General features: G+C 44.8%; 1 protein-coding gene across 2 annotated transcripts; it reads left to right on the top strand.

Annotated features, from left to right (window-relative positions):
• The first annotated feature begins 818 nt into the window (after positions 1–818).
• Positions 819–16,424, top strand: NINJ1 (ninjurin 1). Of its 2 annotated transcripts, none has more exons than XM_066195366.1 (4): positions 819–996; positions 8,751–8,985; positions 12,802–12,963; positions 15,077–16,424. In XM_066195366.1, exons 1-3 carry the CDS (start codon positions 925–927, stop codon positions 12,954–12,956), a joined length of 462 nt encoding a protein of 153 aa, XP_066051463.1. In that variant the 5' UTR covers positions 819–924; the 3' UTR covers positions 12,957–12,963; positions 15,077–16,424. The 2 variants fall into 2 exon arrangements, with proteins under 2 accessions (XP_066051463.1, XP_066051462.1); XM_066195365.1 differs by having other exon boundaries at positions 14,810–16,424.
• The last annotated feature ends 915 nt before the right edge of the window (positions 16,425–17,339 follow it).

The raw sequence follows: 17,339 nt of genomic DNA, 5'->3' as shown, positions 1-17,339 counted from the left end.
CCACGTCGTCCTGGGAACCAAACGCAGCCACAATTATGGTTCATGCAAATGTAATGACTGTTAAATGAACAGGTAATATATCTGCTAAAGGCTGGCCTAGCTGAGCGCATTACTGAAGTTTAGCTACCACAAACCCAAAAATTAAGGAAAGCAATGTGCCTTTTTAAGCTTTGGACTTACGAACAGTGTCGTTTAGACACATACATCTTTTCTGTCATAAGACATTGTTTCGTCCATTTTCTATCGACTATAACAACAAACTTTATTGCTCCCTCCAAATTAGTGTTTCCTATCCCACTGCCCTAATGACAACTCAGGAATATTTTCAGTGCAGATGAGAGCAGTTCGGGCTTTAAAAGAGATTACATGTGGTCATATAAAATCCAATCATTCTCTTTTTTTTTTTTTTTAACCTTTCTGCTCTTTCTGGCAGTTGTTTCTATGCATCTGAGTGTTCCTCTGACATCTCATCACCACAAAACCTGCCTGTTGATTGGTTTTGTACATGGTAGTTGTCACAGAACATAGGGAGACAAAAATATATAGGACAATGAAGGGGGAGGAAAAAAAAGGACAATGCTATTGAAACCATAAAAACACGGATCAGAGAGCTCTTAAAAATCAACCGCTAGCCTTGCACTTTGCCAAGTGGCTCTTGCAAATTTCTTTCATTTGCATCCACTGCCAATTCCCTACGTACAGAGCAAGGCGCGACGCCACTCCCGGCCAGCACCGCCACCCGCGGCTCGGCTCGGCGGAGCGGAAACCTCCGCCCCGGGCAGCGGGGAGGGAAGGGGCGGGGAAGAGCGGGCGGGAAGAGCGGGCAAGGCGGCCCCGGCGGCGGGAGCGGCCCCGGAGGCCGGGCAGCTCCGGGGGAAGCTTCCCCTCCGCCCCGCGGGGACAGCAGGGCCCCGGGCCGCCGCGATGGACTCCGGCAGCGAGACCCACGAGCTCAACGGCACGGCGGAGGGCGCGGAGTCGGCGGCCGAGGAGCAGGTGAGGGCCGGGCCCGGCGGGGCGGGGCGGGGCGGGCGGCGCGGTGTCCTTCCGCGGCGGCTGTCCCACGGCGTCCAGCCCGGGGCCGGGCACCGTGTCCTTCCCACGGCGTCCAGCCCGGGGCCGGGCACCGTGTCCTTCCCACGGCCTCCATCCCGGGGCCGGGCACCGTGTCCTTCCCACGGCGTCCAGCCCGGGGCCGGGCACCGTGTCCTTCCCACGGCCTCCATCCCGGGGCCGGGCACCGTGTCCTTCCCACGGCCTCCATCCCGGGGCCGGGCACCGTGTCCTTCCCACAGCCTCTGTCCCACGGCGTCCATCCCGGGGCCGGGCACCGTGTCCTTCCCACGGCGTCCATCCCGGGGCCGGGCACCGTGTCCTTCCCACGGCGTCCATCCCGGGACCCGGCGGGACGGGCACCCCGCGAGGGGCGGTGCTGCGGTGCTGCTCGGTTATTGCGGGGTTATTTCTGCGGTTTTACCTGCCTTCCCTGCATTCGTGCAGGGAGGCCGCTGCGCGGTCGGTGTGCCCGGGCAGGGTAGGGCAGAGCTCCGGGCAGGGTAGGGCAGAGCTCCGGGCAGGGTAGGGCAGAGCTCCGGGCAGAGCTCCGGGCAGGGTAGGGCAGAGCTCCGGGCAGGGTAGGGCAGAGCTCCGGGCAGGGTAGGGCAGAGCTCCGGGCAGAGCTCCGGGCAGGGTAGGGCAGAGCTCCGGGCAGGGTAGGGCAGAGCTCCGGGCAGAGCTCCGGGCAGAGCTCCGGGCAGAGCTCCGGGCAGGGTAGGGCAGAGCTCCGGGCAGAGCTCCGGGCAGGGCTCCCGGCTCCCACACCTGTCCAGCAGGGCTCTCCTCGCCTGGATCCCCCCGCAGCTCGCAACCCTTGCACGGCTTTGCCCACCCGTCTGCCTTAGGTGAGCAGATCCACGCAGAATAGGCAGTTACAAAACTAGGAGGAATTACTGAAGTGGTAGCGCCTGTATGGTTAATTTCCATGCAGTAATCAAAATAAAAACAAGAATACCCAGCTTTTTTTCCTTCTCTGTGTTGTCAAAACATGACCAGACATCCTCACTGGGAAGTATTCATCCCGTATTCTGGTTAAGTATAAAGGATGTTTGTAGAGCATGCCACTTATCTGAAACTACCAGACTGGTAGAAGAATGTCTTTTATCTTGTTTGGAAAGGACTAAGCTCTAAAGACAGCTCTTACTCCAGCCTAAGTCTCCGCCACACAGAAGCTGCTGTACTAAATCCTCTTGTGTGTCACTGGTAAAACGTTCTGGTTACAGACAGACTGGGCTGTTTGTGTAGCACATCTGTCCTGCCTCCATCCCTCCCTCCCTGACAAACCCTTGGAGTCATGAATATCAAACCAATAAAAATAAAAATTTATTTTTAATAAATCCTGGAAATTCTACCTAAAGTGAGTCAAGACTGCGATATGCAAGTCAAACTGGTGTTCTGCAGGGGTTTTCTCTAAACCTCTGACTTCTCAGCAGTTCTGTCATCTGCTTGACACAGCTTTGTGATTGCATCACAAGTACTCTTGATGGGGGGGTTTTCCCAATGTGATCCGCTCCTAGAATTTTTCGGCAACTTTCCTGTTTTGCTTCATCTTCTGTTGCAGGCAACCATCATTTTGTTCCATCTTTCCCATCAAAACTCAAGTTCTCATTGAGTGCCATATAAAGAATAAGCAGTGAGACATGCTATTCCATTGTTTTAAATGTATACAGTAGCACTTCAGTGAACTTCATAAACACTTTTTTAATTTTCTCACACACACCCATAAAGGATATACGAGGTGAAACAGATGGGGACGAATTTTTCAAAGACCCATCTCTGAATTAAAGATACCTTTAAAAATCTGCCAGTGTTCACAATTCACACAACAAAAGAACACCCCAGCCACCTAAACCTGGAGAGACCATCTGCAGCTGCCTGAATCTTCCGTGCTGGAGTCAGAGGTGTGTCTGCTCCGAGGAATGCTCACAGACATTGAACATGGGCCACCCTGCTTTCCTTCCTGCCCATCCCAGCATCTGTCCTCTCCCCAAAACAGACTCTCTTGCACATCTTCACCATGGACCACAGCCTTCTCATACAGAAGAGCTGATGTGAAATGCAGGTGTAGCTGTTACCTTCAAAGCAATCAAAGCACACAAATTTTAAAAAGACCAATTAAGCTCTCGGTAGTTCTGAACAAGTGGTCACACAGTGGTTTGATGTGGTTTATTTTCACTCCAGCATTCATTTGAATACATTTTTTAGCAGCTGTCAGGCTTTTAGAAGCAAGAAATTCTTTGTTTCTAGGATTGGGCTGGCGTGGCACACCTAGGTGGTTAATGTGTGTTATTACACCTGGTGCAAGTATCTCTTCTTCAAAGGATCTGTTCATACAAATGCAGATTGGAACTGGGTTTTTTCATCCATCTAGTTGCTTTCTTTGTTCATGGTGTGTATTGAAACACTCTCCATCCACGCTGTTGCAAAATCTAGTTTAGTGTTTCCAAGATAACAGGACGTGCTAGATGAAGGAGTTAAAGAAGAGCTATGAAGAAAAAGGTGAACAAGAATTGGATAATAGAAATAAACAGCTTTAATCATGTTATTCCTAAAAATGTGTTGAAGTCTGTATATTAATTCAGAAGGAACTTGGAACATAAAAGTATTTTGAAACATGGTGGTTTCTTGGCATCATACTGCAATAACCAGCCTGTAGGAACTTGAAATGATTTTGCTGCTTATGGCCTGAAATGGTATATTCTTATTACTCATATCAAACTGAATTTGGAGTATTCAGTATACTCCAAGTATTGATACTGTTGGTGGTAAGTTTTTGCTTGCACGTTTTTAAAGAAGCTAGAGTAAACAGTGTGTTAACCACACAAAATAGACACTCCCCAGCCCAGTTGTGAGAAATAGTATTGTCAGACCAAATGACTGGAATGAGTAGTAATAATGCAAGGCAGAAAAAATTATACAGGAGCAAACTTCTATTTAAATAACTGTGTGAACAAGTTTAAGTTACTCCTTTATTCCACAGATTTAGTCATGAGTTGTGCTGGTTATTTTACAGTAATTTAATTAGTAGAAATATTCTGACTGAATCCTGGAAGCAGTATAGCTTTAGGAAAACAGTGCTTGGCCCTCAGCAGACTGTACTTTTCCCTTTTTTTATATTAACTTTTTTAGCTCTCAGGAGTCAACATGATTGCCACAGGTTTTTTTCTTAATGTTGTCATACTTGCTAGAAAATCATGATGTCTATGAAATACAAACACATGCTGAGTTTTTCCTTTTCTTTTTCTTTTTCTTTTTTTTTTTCCTGCAACCACAGCATGTCAAGATGTGAGTGCAGAGTTCCCACGGACTAGTTAGTGTTACACTGGTTGGTACTTGGGTGAACATCTGCCCCCTCTCCTCAAAATGAAATTTCCATGGGAAACGAAACCGATGATTCATTCCGGAGCCAGGGGTAGGGGTTTTTCTCTCTTGAGTCAGTGCTAAGCTGAACAAGTGATCTAATGTTTTTTTCTGAAGGAAAAACCACAGAGTGTCTTCTGAGGAGGTGTACAAAGGATCCCTTAGAGTTAAGGAAGCCACGAGGATGGTGAAGGGCGTGGAGGGGAAGCTTGGTTTGTTCAGCTGGAGAAGAGGAGGCTGAGGGGAGACTCACTGGGGTCAACCACTTCCTCGTGAGGGGCAGAGGAGGGCACCAGGGACAGGACCTCCGGGAATGGCCTGAAGTTGTGTCAGGGAAGGTCAGAACGGAGATCAGGGAAAGATTCTACCCCAGAGAGTGCTGGGCACTGGCCAGACTCCCCAGGTGCTGGGCACAGCCCCAAGGCTGCCAGAGCTCCAGTTTGGATAGCACTGCCAGGGATGCCCAGGCTGGGATTGTTGGGGAGTCTGGGCAGGGACAGGAGCTCCAGGGATGCCCAGGCTGGGATTGTTGGGGAGTCTGGGCAGGGACAGGAGCTCCAGGGATGCCCAGGCTGGGATTGTTGGGGAGTCTGGGCAGGGACAGGAGCTCCAGGGATGCCCAGGCTGGGATTGTTGGGGAGTCTGGGCAGGGACAGGAGCTCCAGGGGTGCCCAGGCTGGGACTGCTGGGTCTGGGCAGGGACAGGAGCTCCAGGGATGCCCAGGCTGGGACTGTTTGGTCTGGGCAGGGACAGGAGCTGGGCTGGGTGACCCCTGTGGGTCCCTTCCCACTCAGCCTGTCCTGTGATTCTGTAATCATCCATTACATGACTGATACGACTTAAAATATTTTTGTTGGAAGAATACTTTTTTCTATGTAGAATATCTTTCCTGTTTGTTTTTAGATCAGCAGGATCTCTGAGATGGAGGGGAAGTCTTACTTCAGAGTGGCCCTTTGCAATTTCAGTGTGTAGGTGATGGAGATGCGGACAGAAATTCTACAACTATACGGATTATTAAATACTAGTGTAAAGTTGCTAGTTAATCCTGTAACTGTAGGTTAGATCTTAGAAAAAGGTAAAAGTTCTGACATGGTATTCTATTTTAATCCTGTAGTATTCCTTTTATGTCTGATCCATCTCTTTTTTGATTTAACTGGAATTTTTTTCCAAACATAAATTTTCCCTCAAAGATCTGGAAAAATTAGCCATGTGGTATTTTTCTGAAAGATTAGTACTTCAAAACTGTAGTAAATTGCTTCTTAAACAAAATTGCTTTTTAGCCTCTTTTTGACAGATCTGATTGGGAAGAATATTGCAGAACACAGTAAAGAGCAGCCCCACTCACTTCAGTATGGCTCAGCTTTAGTTCTGCACAGCTTCATTATTATGTAGCAAGTTTCCATTGTTTTATAATTCAGACTTATTCCTGAACACAAGATGTCCAGGAAGCTTGCTCTGTGGCATTAGAAAGCCAGAGGTCATTCTGGTCCATTCTCATTTTGAGTCAAAATGTTGGCCCCTAAAATTGCATTAATAACTAACCCCAAACAGAAAGAAAACTGCTGTAATCCTTACTATAACAATTTACTGTATTTAGCAAAGATACTTTCTTGTTTTCAAATATTTCCATTTTCAGTGCTGTTTCCTTCCTGTTGAATCACCACGTGGGGCTTAGCTGTGATTCATAAAACTCAGCACCTCAGGGCATTTGCTGCCGAGCCACTTGTATTTGCTTTTTAATAAATGTAAGCAGTAAATCCTTTCTGCATTTCAAAGGGACTCAGTTCTGGGTGTACCGTTAAATTGGGGAGTGAGGCAAAGCAGGGGCAAAGTCTGTACTAACACAGGGAGACTGCACACCAGTACCATGCCATCTTGGAGTGAAGGTTCTGTCTTACAGAAGCAAAAATGTGCCCGTTTATGACAGGGTATTGCAGCTTTATCCTTGCAGAGTGCAGTGCTCTGGGCAAGCAAACAGCCCCTGCTTCTGTGAGGAGACCCAGAGTGGTCCTGCCTGTGGGGACAGCACCACGTCACTGTGAAAATCAGCCCTTCCATGGGATTCTTCCAGTCACAGATGGAGCAGGAGGGAGAGGCTTTTCACTCCTGTCCTTTGTCTGACTGTGCGTAGACCAGCAGGGCAGGTTGTTGTGCTGAGAGGCTGAAGCTCTGCAGCTCTGGGGACGCGAAGGCAGGCAGGGAATACTGCAGGGAATGCAGTCCCAGCTGCACCTGGCTCTGACACACGTGTGAACTCACGTGCTGGCTTTGCTCAAACTCCTTTGGAGACACGAACACAAGGGCTTAGCTTGTCTCTAGCAAGGAATTTGAATGCTGGGTGTGTATGAGGGGGTGTTCTGGTTGCACTGAGACTGAAGCAGGCCACGTGCAGTGCACGCTGCTCTTTTGCCAAGTGTCACCTGCAGAAAAAGCCTTCCTTTACCTGCATCCTAGAAAGTCTCCAGGCATTCCACTGTCCCTCTGCTCGGCCCTGTGGGTGATCACAGGACAGTAAGTGTTGTTGGGTGCAGTGGGCTGCACACGCTGCTGCATTCCTGGATTCTCCCCGAAACCAGAAAACCCCATAACCAAGTTCTGCTCTCATTTCTGTTGTACAGACTATCACTCTCCTGAGGTTAAGGCAACATCTTTTCTTTCATTGCCTGTCTATAAATTGCTGTGTAACACACAGTCTGATCTTAAAAAGTGCCCATGTAGTACTGACTGCATCTGCTTCAATACCTCTGGCAGAGGTCTTCAGCTTGCCAGCTCCTCAGAAGACAAGGCTAATTTGCTCTTTTTTTTTGTTTGTTTGTTTTGTTTTACGGTTTTCCAGCATCAGTCAGGAGACAGGAAGTGAATGTTTTTGGGGTTTTCATGATTACAGGTCATTTTCCCTGGTGAAGGCAAGATCACAGGCTGAGAAAAAGCTCTGATATTTGCTGCTGCCCTATGACAAATTACACTCAGTCAAGTATTTAGGCTTCTGATGGATGAGAATATGTCTGGTGAAAATAGGTCAAGTTTGGTGTTCAAATGCCCTGGAAAAACTGGCAATGTGTACATGAATATCTACCCTATTTAAAAGGAGGCTTTTAGATCTGGACTGTGGCAAGCCTGGCTTGGGAGTTGATCATGTTTAGTGCTGCTGAGGAGAGTAATTAGAGGGTATTTTCTGCATTTGAACTAACCTGCAAAGCCAAACTTCTTTCTCAGGATTTTCTGGCAAGCAGGAACACATTTGGGCAGTAAAAAAGTCTAAGAAGTAGGTTTAAAGAAGTCAGCTAGAAAAAGCTGACTTTTCATATATTTGTCTATTATTTTTGAAGTCGAGAAGTAAGAGCAGCAAGAGTGAAATTCCTAAAAATTCCTGACCTGTTCAGAGCAGGATGGAGGATCACTTGCTCTTCCTTCCTCGTGGAGTTGGGCAGCTAAGTCTAACCTAGTTACCCTAAGCTGCATCTAACCCATGGAGAAATAGGCAGCTCTAGGAGTCAAGCAGTCAAATTTCAAGTCAGGTCACTGAATCTTCATCAGGAAACACTCATATATTCATCCCATTGGGTTAACTAGCCCTAGGTTTGCCCTGCAGTCGGTTTTTAATTTTCCTGTTTGTTTGCAGAGGAATTAAAAGAACCAACCAAACAAAAAACAACCCCAAACCAAAATCAGCAGATGTAAAAATGGGGGAAAAAAATGTTCCCTGGTAATTGGGCGATTCTTGCCAACAACAGATCATATGATAGTTAAGTGGAAAAACATCCGTGTATGGGTGTATGGATGGCCCTGGACAGTGGCATGGCAGAGGAAGGAGTAGCAAGGAAAGGAGGGCAAGCAAAGCCCACACAGTGGCCAAATTCACATCAGTCCTTAAAATAAGACTCATGAGTAACGAAGGAACTTTTTGGATGTGTGATGAGAGAAAGTGAATTTAATAAATATCTGTATTTTTAAGTGTGTCTTCAGGAGTAAATTAGTCACAACAAGTTGTTGTTTGCTTGATCGTGTTACAGAGGTTTTTCCCTCCCGACTTTTTCTCAGTGCAAGCTTTTCAGCCTTTCCAGTCTCTCCTTTTCCCAGGATAGAAACGTGCTGGTTTGTTTAGACTGATCCTGTAGGCAAGCTGGAAGAAGTGCCAAAGGGCAGCAGAGGCAGGCACTGTTTTCTGCTCTCCTGGAGCACGGGGCTAGCAGTGGGAAAGCTGCACAGAAAACCCCAGTGCTGCTGTGGCTCTGCCCACACCATCACAGGAACGGTGTGATGGGCCGGGTGATGTCTCACTCCGCAGCAATTCCGAGGTGTGAATAACCCTTTTCTTCTCTGCTGGCTGCAGCGCAGGTCGTGGCAGTGGTTCCAAAGGAACAGACCCATCAACATCAACCACTACGCCAACAAGAAGAGCGCGGCCGAGAGCATGCTGGACATCGCCCTGCTGATGGCCAACGCCTCCCAGCTCAAGGCTGTCATGGAGCAAGGGCCCTCCTTCAACTTCTACGTCCCGCTCATCATTCTCATCAGCCTGTCACTCACCCTGCAGATCATAGTGGGAGTGCTCCTGATATTCCTTGGTAGGTAGCAACAGCGACAACCACGGACTTGTATTTTTCTTACCTGACACAGCCTGTTAGATGGTAAATAAACACACCCTTTGCTTTGAAAAAGCCTTTACCTCAGAACCGATTCGGGTTAGACTCACAGAATCATTTAGGTTGGAAAAGACCTCTTAAGATCATCTAGTCCTAAAGTTAACCCAGCACTGCCCTGTTCACCACTAAACCATGTACATAAACAGCACAATTGCATGTCTTTTAATTATCTCCAGGGCTGGTGACCCAACCACTTCCCTGGGCAGCCTGTTCCAATGCTTGACCACCCTTTCAGTGAAAAAAATTTTCCTAATATCTAAAAATATAGATTTTCTCTTGAAACCATAGAAATACTGCAACAAAGGGAGGAAGGGCAGCTTTATGTGAAATCTTCAATTTTTATCAACTTCCTCCTACTCATTTGCCCATACTATGAATATTTTTTTTTCTCCAGAAAGCCTGAGGAGGAAGGAAAATTATGAAAGATTGTAAAAGAAACATCAGTAGGCCAGATAGGTTAATGCAGTCTACCCAGTTTCTTCATAATGTTTTTGGCAAGACCTGTTACTTAATCTTATGACTGAAATGTGTTTCTTCAGTCATATAAGAAAATATTGTGAATGTGGAACTCTGAAAGGGAAGTGAAAGTCAAAATGTCCATTGTCATGTTGGTGTGGCACGTTGTCTTTAGCTTGGCTGTGTTGCAATCAAACTGCATCTACCATTGCCCACCTGGGATAAATGACACTGCCTCTGGTAGGAAACAGCTGTGGGTCATTTCTGCTAGTGATATGGGATCATTTATTCTCATAATGTTTTTCCAACCTCATCCTTTACCTTAGTGGGAACTAGATAACTGCCCTGGGGGCTAATGTAAATGAAAAGGCAGAGTTGACACATGGCGTTTAATGAGTTATGGGTGCCACCTTTGGCATCCCTGTCAATCTTTCAGTGTTCTGCTCTCTTAGAGCTGAAAAAAACCAACGTTCTGTTCAAGGAGAAAGTTCTAGGGATCCAGGATACACATGGTTTGTAATATTCACAGTTGATGTGGCTTTTTTATTTCTTACAAAAGTGATGCAAGACAGCTGTCTCTGCGTTTGTTGGAATTGGTGCAAGAGCAGAATCCAGGTCTTGGATCAGAGGAGATTCCAGAAGGGGACTGGGAAAAAAAAACAACCTGTTGATGCTGGGAGGTGTGGGAAGCGAGTAATGGAAAAATGAGCAAAATACTTTTATGTTCCTCTGTTGAAGGCATCTCCCTGGTTGTTTCAGTAGGCTTTGAGGCTGTAAACAAGCTCCCTGTCTTTATGTTGGGCAATAATTTCAGTAAAGGCAGAGATACTGCTTTTTAATGCTTGTTTCTGCAAGACACTGCTAAAAAGGTTTAAATTGCTGTCAATTTTATCTTTGTCACATTGAGGGTGACAGAGCCCTTGGCTTATGGTGATGCACTCTTGGAGCAGTGTTGTCATGCTGGGTCAAAGACAGGACGAAGACAGGAAATAGGACACAAAGCTATGAAAATAAAGGCATCAGAGCAAGAACTTGCTTTTCACAGGGTGTATTTTATAGTTTTGGCTTGCAGGAATAGTTTGCTTCTGTCCAGCCATGAAATTCTGTCTCTTTAAGCTCTCACATGGCCAAACAGAAGTCTGTCCCACCATCCTGTTTCTTTTCTTGAGTCAGGGTTTTATCCTGGGAGCTACCAGTTCTCACAGTTTATACTAGGTATTGAAAGCTTTTCCTCCTTCTAAAGAGCCTTTCACAAAAACAATGTGAGAAATGTTCAGCAAACTTGTCCTTGGAAGTTTTTTAATTTTTGGAAGAAAAGCAAAGAATGTCTTGAAATAGTTTCAGTGGCATGAAATCATAGTAATCCACTATAATAAAACACTTAAAGAATAACTGTTCTTGAGAACATTTTCACAAACACCCTCATCTTAAGTGCTGTAATTACAAAGATCGGATTACTGCAATTCTACTTTAAAATTTAGAGCTCTTCCTAAACTGACAAGTATTACTTGTCTTCTCTAGCCCTTCTTTGGACAAAGGGACAGCTCTGAAAGTGTCAGTTTGCCTTTCAGCATGATTGCTTTTAACTTGTATAACAGGTCAGGCCATTATCGCCTTTCCATTTTAATCGAACTGTCTCAGATGCTCTTATTCCATGTTTCAGAGCTAATGATTCCATTTCATTTATTCTTCATTCTCATGGCAGTACTAGAGTCCTTCCAGGTCCTTTTGGGGTAGAAGCATCCACGTGCCTCCAGCTGCTTTACGGATGTGTAAACTCATTTTAAGGTTGAAGTACTGCTGAACTTAAATCATTTCATGCCTGCACTTGTGTGCAGTAGCTTCTCAGGGCAGTTCTCCCACACTGTTCTTCAATGCTTTGCCTGGCTTGTGATGTGTGACTGCACTGCTTTAGCAAACAGGACTTGAGCAGGTGCCCAGAATTCCTTGAAACCAAAACAGCATTATTAGGGACCCCAGGTGACCCTGTTAGCACTTCAGCATCACGAGTGTGTTTGCAACCACTTAACTGCTGCAGCAACAAGGGATATTGTTTCAGTGGTTCACTTCTGCAGTATGGAACAGGGTGATGATGGTACAAGCAAACAACAAGATTTATTTTTGGTGGTGGAGTCACAAGCTGTATGTCTCTGTATGTGCCTATCAGAAGGAGGTCTAGGTTTTATGTTGCTGTAAAAACTTGTCTGATAAAAATTTTCTCTCACATGTTATGCACGTGCAGACACAAGCTGCAGTGATCTATGCTCTTGAGAACTTGGAGTCTTAATAGACAAACCCCATTCCCAAAACGTGCTCCAGAATTCATCAGCACTCACTTCACCAGCATGAAAGGAATGTAGCCATGGGTCTGAGCTGTAGGGACCTTACTGCCAGAGAATAGAGACAGGAAGCTCTCGGGTTTTCACATGACAGTATTTGGTCAAAGTTGGACCTGATGATCCTGGAGGTCTTTTCCAGCCTTAATGATTCTGTGATGCCAGGCAACTGCCCCAGCCTTCTCCTATCTTAAAGCAAAGCTATTATCAGCCCAATGTAACTAATTTGTATGCTATCTAGAGGCCTGGAATCAAAGCTTACATTACATGAATGCTATCTCCCTTGTGTGAGCCTCCCTCGCTCCCTTTAGCAGTTCAACCAAAAAAACAGCTGCAAGAAACAAAGGAAAATGTTTACACAGCAGATGCTCTCTGTAGAAAGGGCTGCAGCTACACTGCTCTGACATCTCCCTGTGTTTAATAGATAGAGTGCCCTCCCTTGCTTTCTAAAAACAGAATCAGGGCAAAAGCAGAGAGTATGAGGAAATGCAAGCTGGGGAAGAGCACCAGTACAGAAAATATCCAGCACTGGTAACGAGATTTCTGGCATTTTATTTAAGAAATTTGACTTCAGCCTGTCAGGGCTTCAAGCTGACTGCATTCAAGACTGAAATAATTTTTAAATGCCTGAAGTCTGCAACAAAGCTAGGCTTCAAAACATCAAGGACTCGAAAGATTTCTAGTGATGTTAGTGCATCCATTACTTCCCATGTGTCTCCACAGAGATTAGATGCTAATTACTGGAAGTTAATAGGCTCCTTGTGGTTACAGACCTTCCCCTTAGCACTATCACTGACACTGCAGAATCTGACTTCCCTTTTAAATATGACTGACCCAAATAGCTTAGCAAAAGATAAATTCTTTAACTACAGCAGTATGAAACCTTTTATTCTGGATTTTGAAATATACATAACATTAAACATTTTTTTCTCCTTTCTCTTTGAAGTGAAATACGACCTTAACAACCCTGCAAAACATGGAAAGCTGAATTTCCTCAACAACCTTGCAACTGGACTAGTATTCATTATAGTAGTTGTGAATATTTTTATCACTGCCTTTGGAGTGCAGAAACCAGTTGCAGAGTCAGCCTCAAGACAGTAAGGAGCAGGTGAGTGTGGTCTCGTGCAGCATGAGGGAGCAGGGCACAGCACCCAGGAATGCAGGGCACACTGGGGCACCTTGGGAACAGCCACAGGCTCCTCTGTGCTGTTCAAGTTCTTGCAAATACCTGAGTTCACTTGCTGTTAGTGCAAAAGCAGAAGCTGCTGGGAGCTGGTGAGTTATTACAGTGTGTTTGTGAATGTGGAGTTCAAAAGTTGATGGGAGCACGTGTCACCCATAGGAAGTGTAAGGAATGTCCTGGCCTAGCCACTCCTTTTCCTTACTGCTGACTGAGACAGTAAGGGAAATAATGTTCTGCTTTCTGCAAATGCCTCTCCTTTTTTAAAGGAAAGTTTGCATCCAGTCTGTTACTTAACACCCAAGACAGTCTGTTTCCGAGTAGCTAGGGCTGTTAAATCTGACATGTAACACTGCACATGCTGGAGCCTCTCAGTTCCTGAGCTGGCTGCAGATGGTGTGGCTCCTGTGTCCTCCACAGGACGGGGCTTTGCTCTGTGGGAGACTCAGCCCACGAAGATGAGCACTGTCACTTCACATGTGGCCATTTAGGACAATGTTGTTCCTCTACCAGCACTTTCAACTTTGTTCTTTACTTACACAGAAGGATAAATATAGGAATTGTGGGGTTCAATCTGGGTATCTTCCTAGCATCATCATAGCTATGATGAGCAGTTTAGGAGGAGATAAACCTGAATTGTAGGCTTGTAACACAAGAAGCACCATGGTCAACATCTGCCTTTAAAATAGCACTGCTAAGTCTGTGTGTGCCAACATTGCTCTGGCTCTTGGTCTCCCAGATCTCAGCTCAGGGTCAGACCTGCTGAAGGAGAAGTGACTGGGCTGACAGTGCACTCTGTGCTGCACAGACAGCCCCTGCATGTAACATTACTGCTTTCTGCAAACTTCTACAGGAAACCCTTTCTCCATGAAAAAGAAGATACAAGGCCTTTAAACCATTAATCTGTAGATGAACGGTGTAACAAGAATGGGAGTCAAACACGGATTTATCATCAGTTGGAACAGCATGGGGGGAAATCAGTGCAAAAAATTATTAGGAAGATGGAGAACCACATTAATTTATCTCAGGGTGTGGGTGGAATTTTCTGCTTTAACCAAAACCTGTGAAATTCTGGCAGTGAAACAAGATAGTTTTATTGCATTTTCTGGCCACAGTTGCTGCAAACAGACTAACAAATATTTAATTTTAACAGTGAAGAGCACATATACTATCTGAGCTATTATCAGAGATATAGGTAGAATGTTGACTTCAGCAGCAGATGTTAAAGCAGTACTGAAGAACTAACCCCAAAATTACACTGGCAAAGCCAAGAGATCTGCATGAAGGATTATTGGAATTTTAGCTGCTTTCATGGGACAGAACACGCACAATACCAGAGGCAAGGATCTGAAATAGTCATAAGGAAGCTCAGAACAGAACCAGCAGCTGTGGGCTCCTGCCTCCATGCTTTCACACATGCAGTTTTCTAATTAAACAGCTAAATGTGGTGTCCAGAGCAAGTTTTTTGCTGCAGACTTGTTGAATGTGAATGTTCTGTATTGCTTTGGAACATTACAGCTGTTGTTTGATCATTTGTGCCCATTGCCCTTGCTAAAAACATCTGGTCATCTGACTGTAACTTGAAACATAAGTGGGTTTTAGTCTGTTGCCACAGTCTCCTCAAAACCCTGAGAGAAGTGGGTGGCCACCATTTTCTGGCTTCACCTTTACTATTATGCACCCTTTTCCACAGAAAACTCAATTCCCCCTTTAAAGCAAATGTGTCATTTACTATAGTTCCTGTATCACTAAAATATCAATATCTTTGTTTTAGAGGCCTGGAGCATTCATTTTAGATGCCACTTGCAATTGAGCCAGCTATGCTGGACACAGTGGGGAAGAAAAAAGAATTTAAAGAAGCTGGACACACCAAGCAGCTTTCTCAAGCTTCCAACACACTTGTATACCTGAAATTTTCCCATGTGTTAATATTTAAACTGTTTGGCATCTAAGAAAAGGTTGATTTTGCCCCAAGGACGCTGTTTTTCTGGAATGTTGGCATTTCAATTTCTGAAGAAACTTCTTTTTTTTTTTTTTTCAGAGAAGTGACCTAAACTTATGAAACAAGGAAATATCATCTGGTAGCACTTTACAGGACTTTTCTTTTTACATGCCTTTGGATTTTGTGGCAATTTTTCATTTCCACCGTGGTAAGAAATGTCAGGCCTTTGATTCTGTTGTGGTCACATTGTCCTTTATTTCACAGCTTGGCACCAAGCCCATGTACTCTGTAGCCCAGCAGGGCTCCTCCTTTGCAGCGTGTAAAGGTAGCTGTGCCTTGTTTTTCTTTTTTTCCACTCTAGCTAAAGCAAAGATGAGACAAATAGAAACAAGCAGCATGCTCTTGTCCAGTTTTGTTCACAGGTAATCATTTGTATTGTTTCTCCTGGACACACTTAAATTTCCTCTCCTTCAGGCACAGACACAAATAACCTGGTTATTTCTTACCATGAGCTGTGTATTCTGTGCATTATATATATTTATTTTAATCATAGAGTAGTTTGGATTTAAGGGACCGGTAAAGGTCATCCAGTCCCACCCCTGCCATGAGCAGGGACACCTTCCCCTGTCCCAGGCTGCTCCAAGGCTCATCCAACCTGGCCTTGGGCACTGGCAGGGATCCAGGGGCAGGCACAGCTGCTCTGGGCACCCCCTGCCAGGGCCTGCCCACCCTCATTGTAAAAGGTTCTTTCTCATATCGAATTTCTGGGAACTCTATTAGGAGTGCCACCTTTTCTAGGCTCAACTGGTAAACTGGAGGATCCAGGGTGAACCTTACCTGCTAAACTGGTACCAAGTGCCTGTCAGCAGCAACTCAAATGGCAAAATGAACTGAGTTTTTCTCTCTAGTTTCCTCTCTCTCTTCCCATCATTGATTGCTGCAGTTTTGTTACTTTTATGAGTTTATGGCTGAAAGCAAAACAATTTTTTAATTTTTTAAAAAATCTATATAGAAAGATATAAATATCTTCTAGGCCCTTACCTGCTGGCTCAGGAACTTACACTTTTTCTAAATACACTATTGCTAGTAATGGTGTAGGTTACAAGAATTTCTTCAACAAAAATTTTAATCATTTTATTTCAAAAGTATCATACCTGCAATCAGAAAAATCTGAGTTTTCTAGGTTGTACTTATATGTGGATGCAGATTTGTATTAATCATTTTTCTTAGCAATTTTCAAATGCTCCCTTGTACATAAGAATAGAAGTTTGACTTTGTATGTCTCATCTCATTTACAGTTTTTCTTACTGACCTTTGTCTTTGGTTACGTCTCAAAGCCCATTGATGTACCAGACTTTCATGTACCTGTTCTGTAAGAATTCCCAACAGAAAACAAATCGAACTTGTGTAATCAGTAATGGAATAGACATTCTTTTTTATTTTCTAATTTGTCTTTTGTTGCTTCATTTCCATTGTAACACGTATTTAACCAGTATCCAGCAGGCAGTGGTTTAATTGTGTGTGCTGTACCGATTTAAGCTTAGCTCAGAACAAGTTCTGAATGAGGCACGCAGGTCAGCTTCCTGTATTTATTTTTTACAAACCACCAGCTGCTGTAGGACTTCATTCCCGCTTGTGGCTGTCACACCTCTGATGCTGCGTCCCATGTCTTTTATTGTGATTAAGTAAGATTTGCAAAACATTCTCAGACATGAAGTCTGTATTTTAAGTCTCTGAAGCCTTCAGAGTTCATGTATTTTTTAGCAGACAAAGCATCTCCAAGTTGGTTTCAAGTATAAATAATTGAATCACAGGATTATTATTCTTTTAAGTCAGGTGCTGCTTTAAAATCGTGGCAAGTATCTCTGATGGGCAGCAAACAAATACATAGGTTTGACTCATTCTTGGGCTCGTTCTTTGGTTTGCTGTGCTTTTTCAGAGTTCTTGGTTGGAGGCAAATATCTCTTTTAAAAAGAGGTCATCAATAATGAAGCGAGATGAATTTTCCAGGCTGTGTGCGGAGCAGTTCGTGCCAGGTCAGCTGTTTGCTCGTGTTTCATAAGCTCTGGGCAGGGTGAGCACTGCTCATGGTCCTTCTCATTAGTCCCTTCAGCGTCCAGAGCAGCCTGGGCTGGGATTCTCAGTGTGGCTGTACTTACTGGAGCAGGTGACATCAACCGTATTTACTGGAACTGACTCTAAGTATTTGTCTTCTAAACCAGGTCACTACTGAGCTTATTCTGATGCTGACTCTTACGTAAAATAGGCTGAAGGACAAAACACCATCCTGGTTTCTGTATCCCCTCAACTGCCATTCGGGTGTTTTAATTAACAGCTTCTTTACCTTCAGAGAGTTTGCAGA

Source organism: Chamaea fasciata, unplaced genomic scaffold, assembly GCF_029207755.1.
Source record: "Chamaea fasciata isolate MVZ Bird 193981 ecotype frontalis unplaced genomic scaffold, bChaFas1.0.hap1 SCAF_13, whole genome shotgun sequence".
NCBI classification, from domain to species: domain Eukaryota; kingdom Metazoa; phylum Chordata; class Aves; order Passeriformes; family Sylviidae; genus Chamaea; species Chamaea fasciata.
The sequence above is the reverse complement of the archived record's forward strand: the minus strand, read 5'-3'. Positions and strand labels throughout refer to the sequence as shown.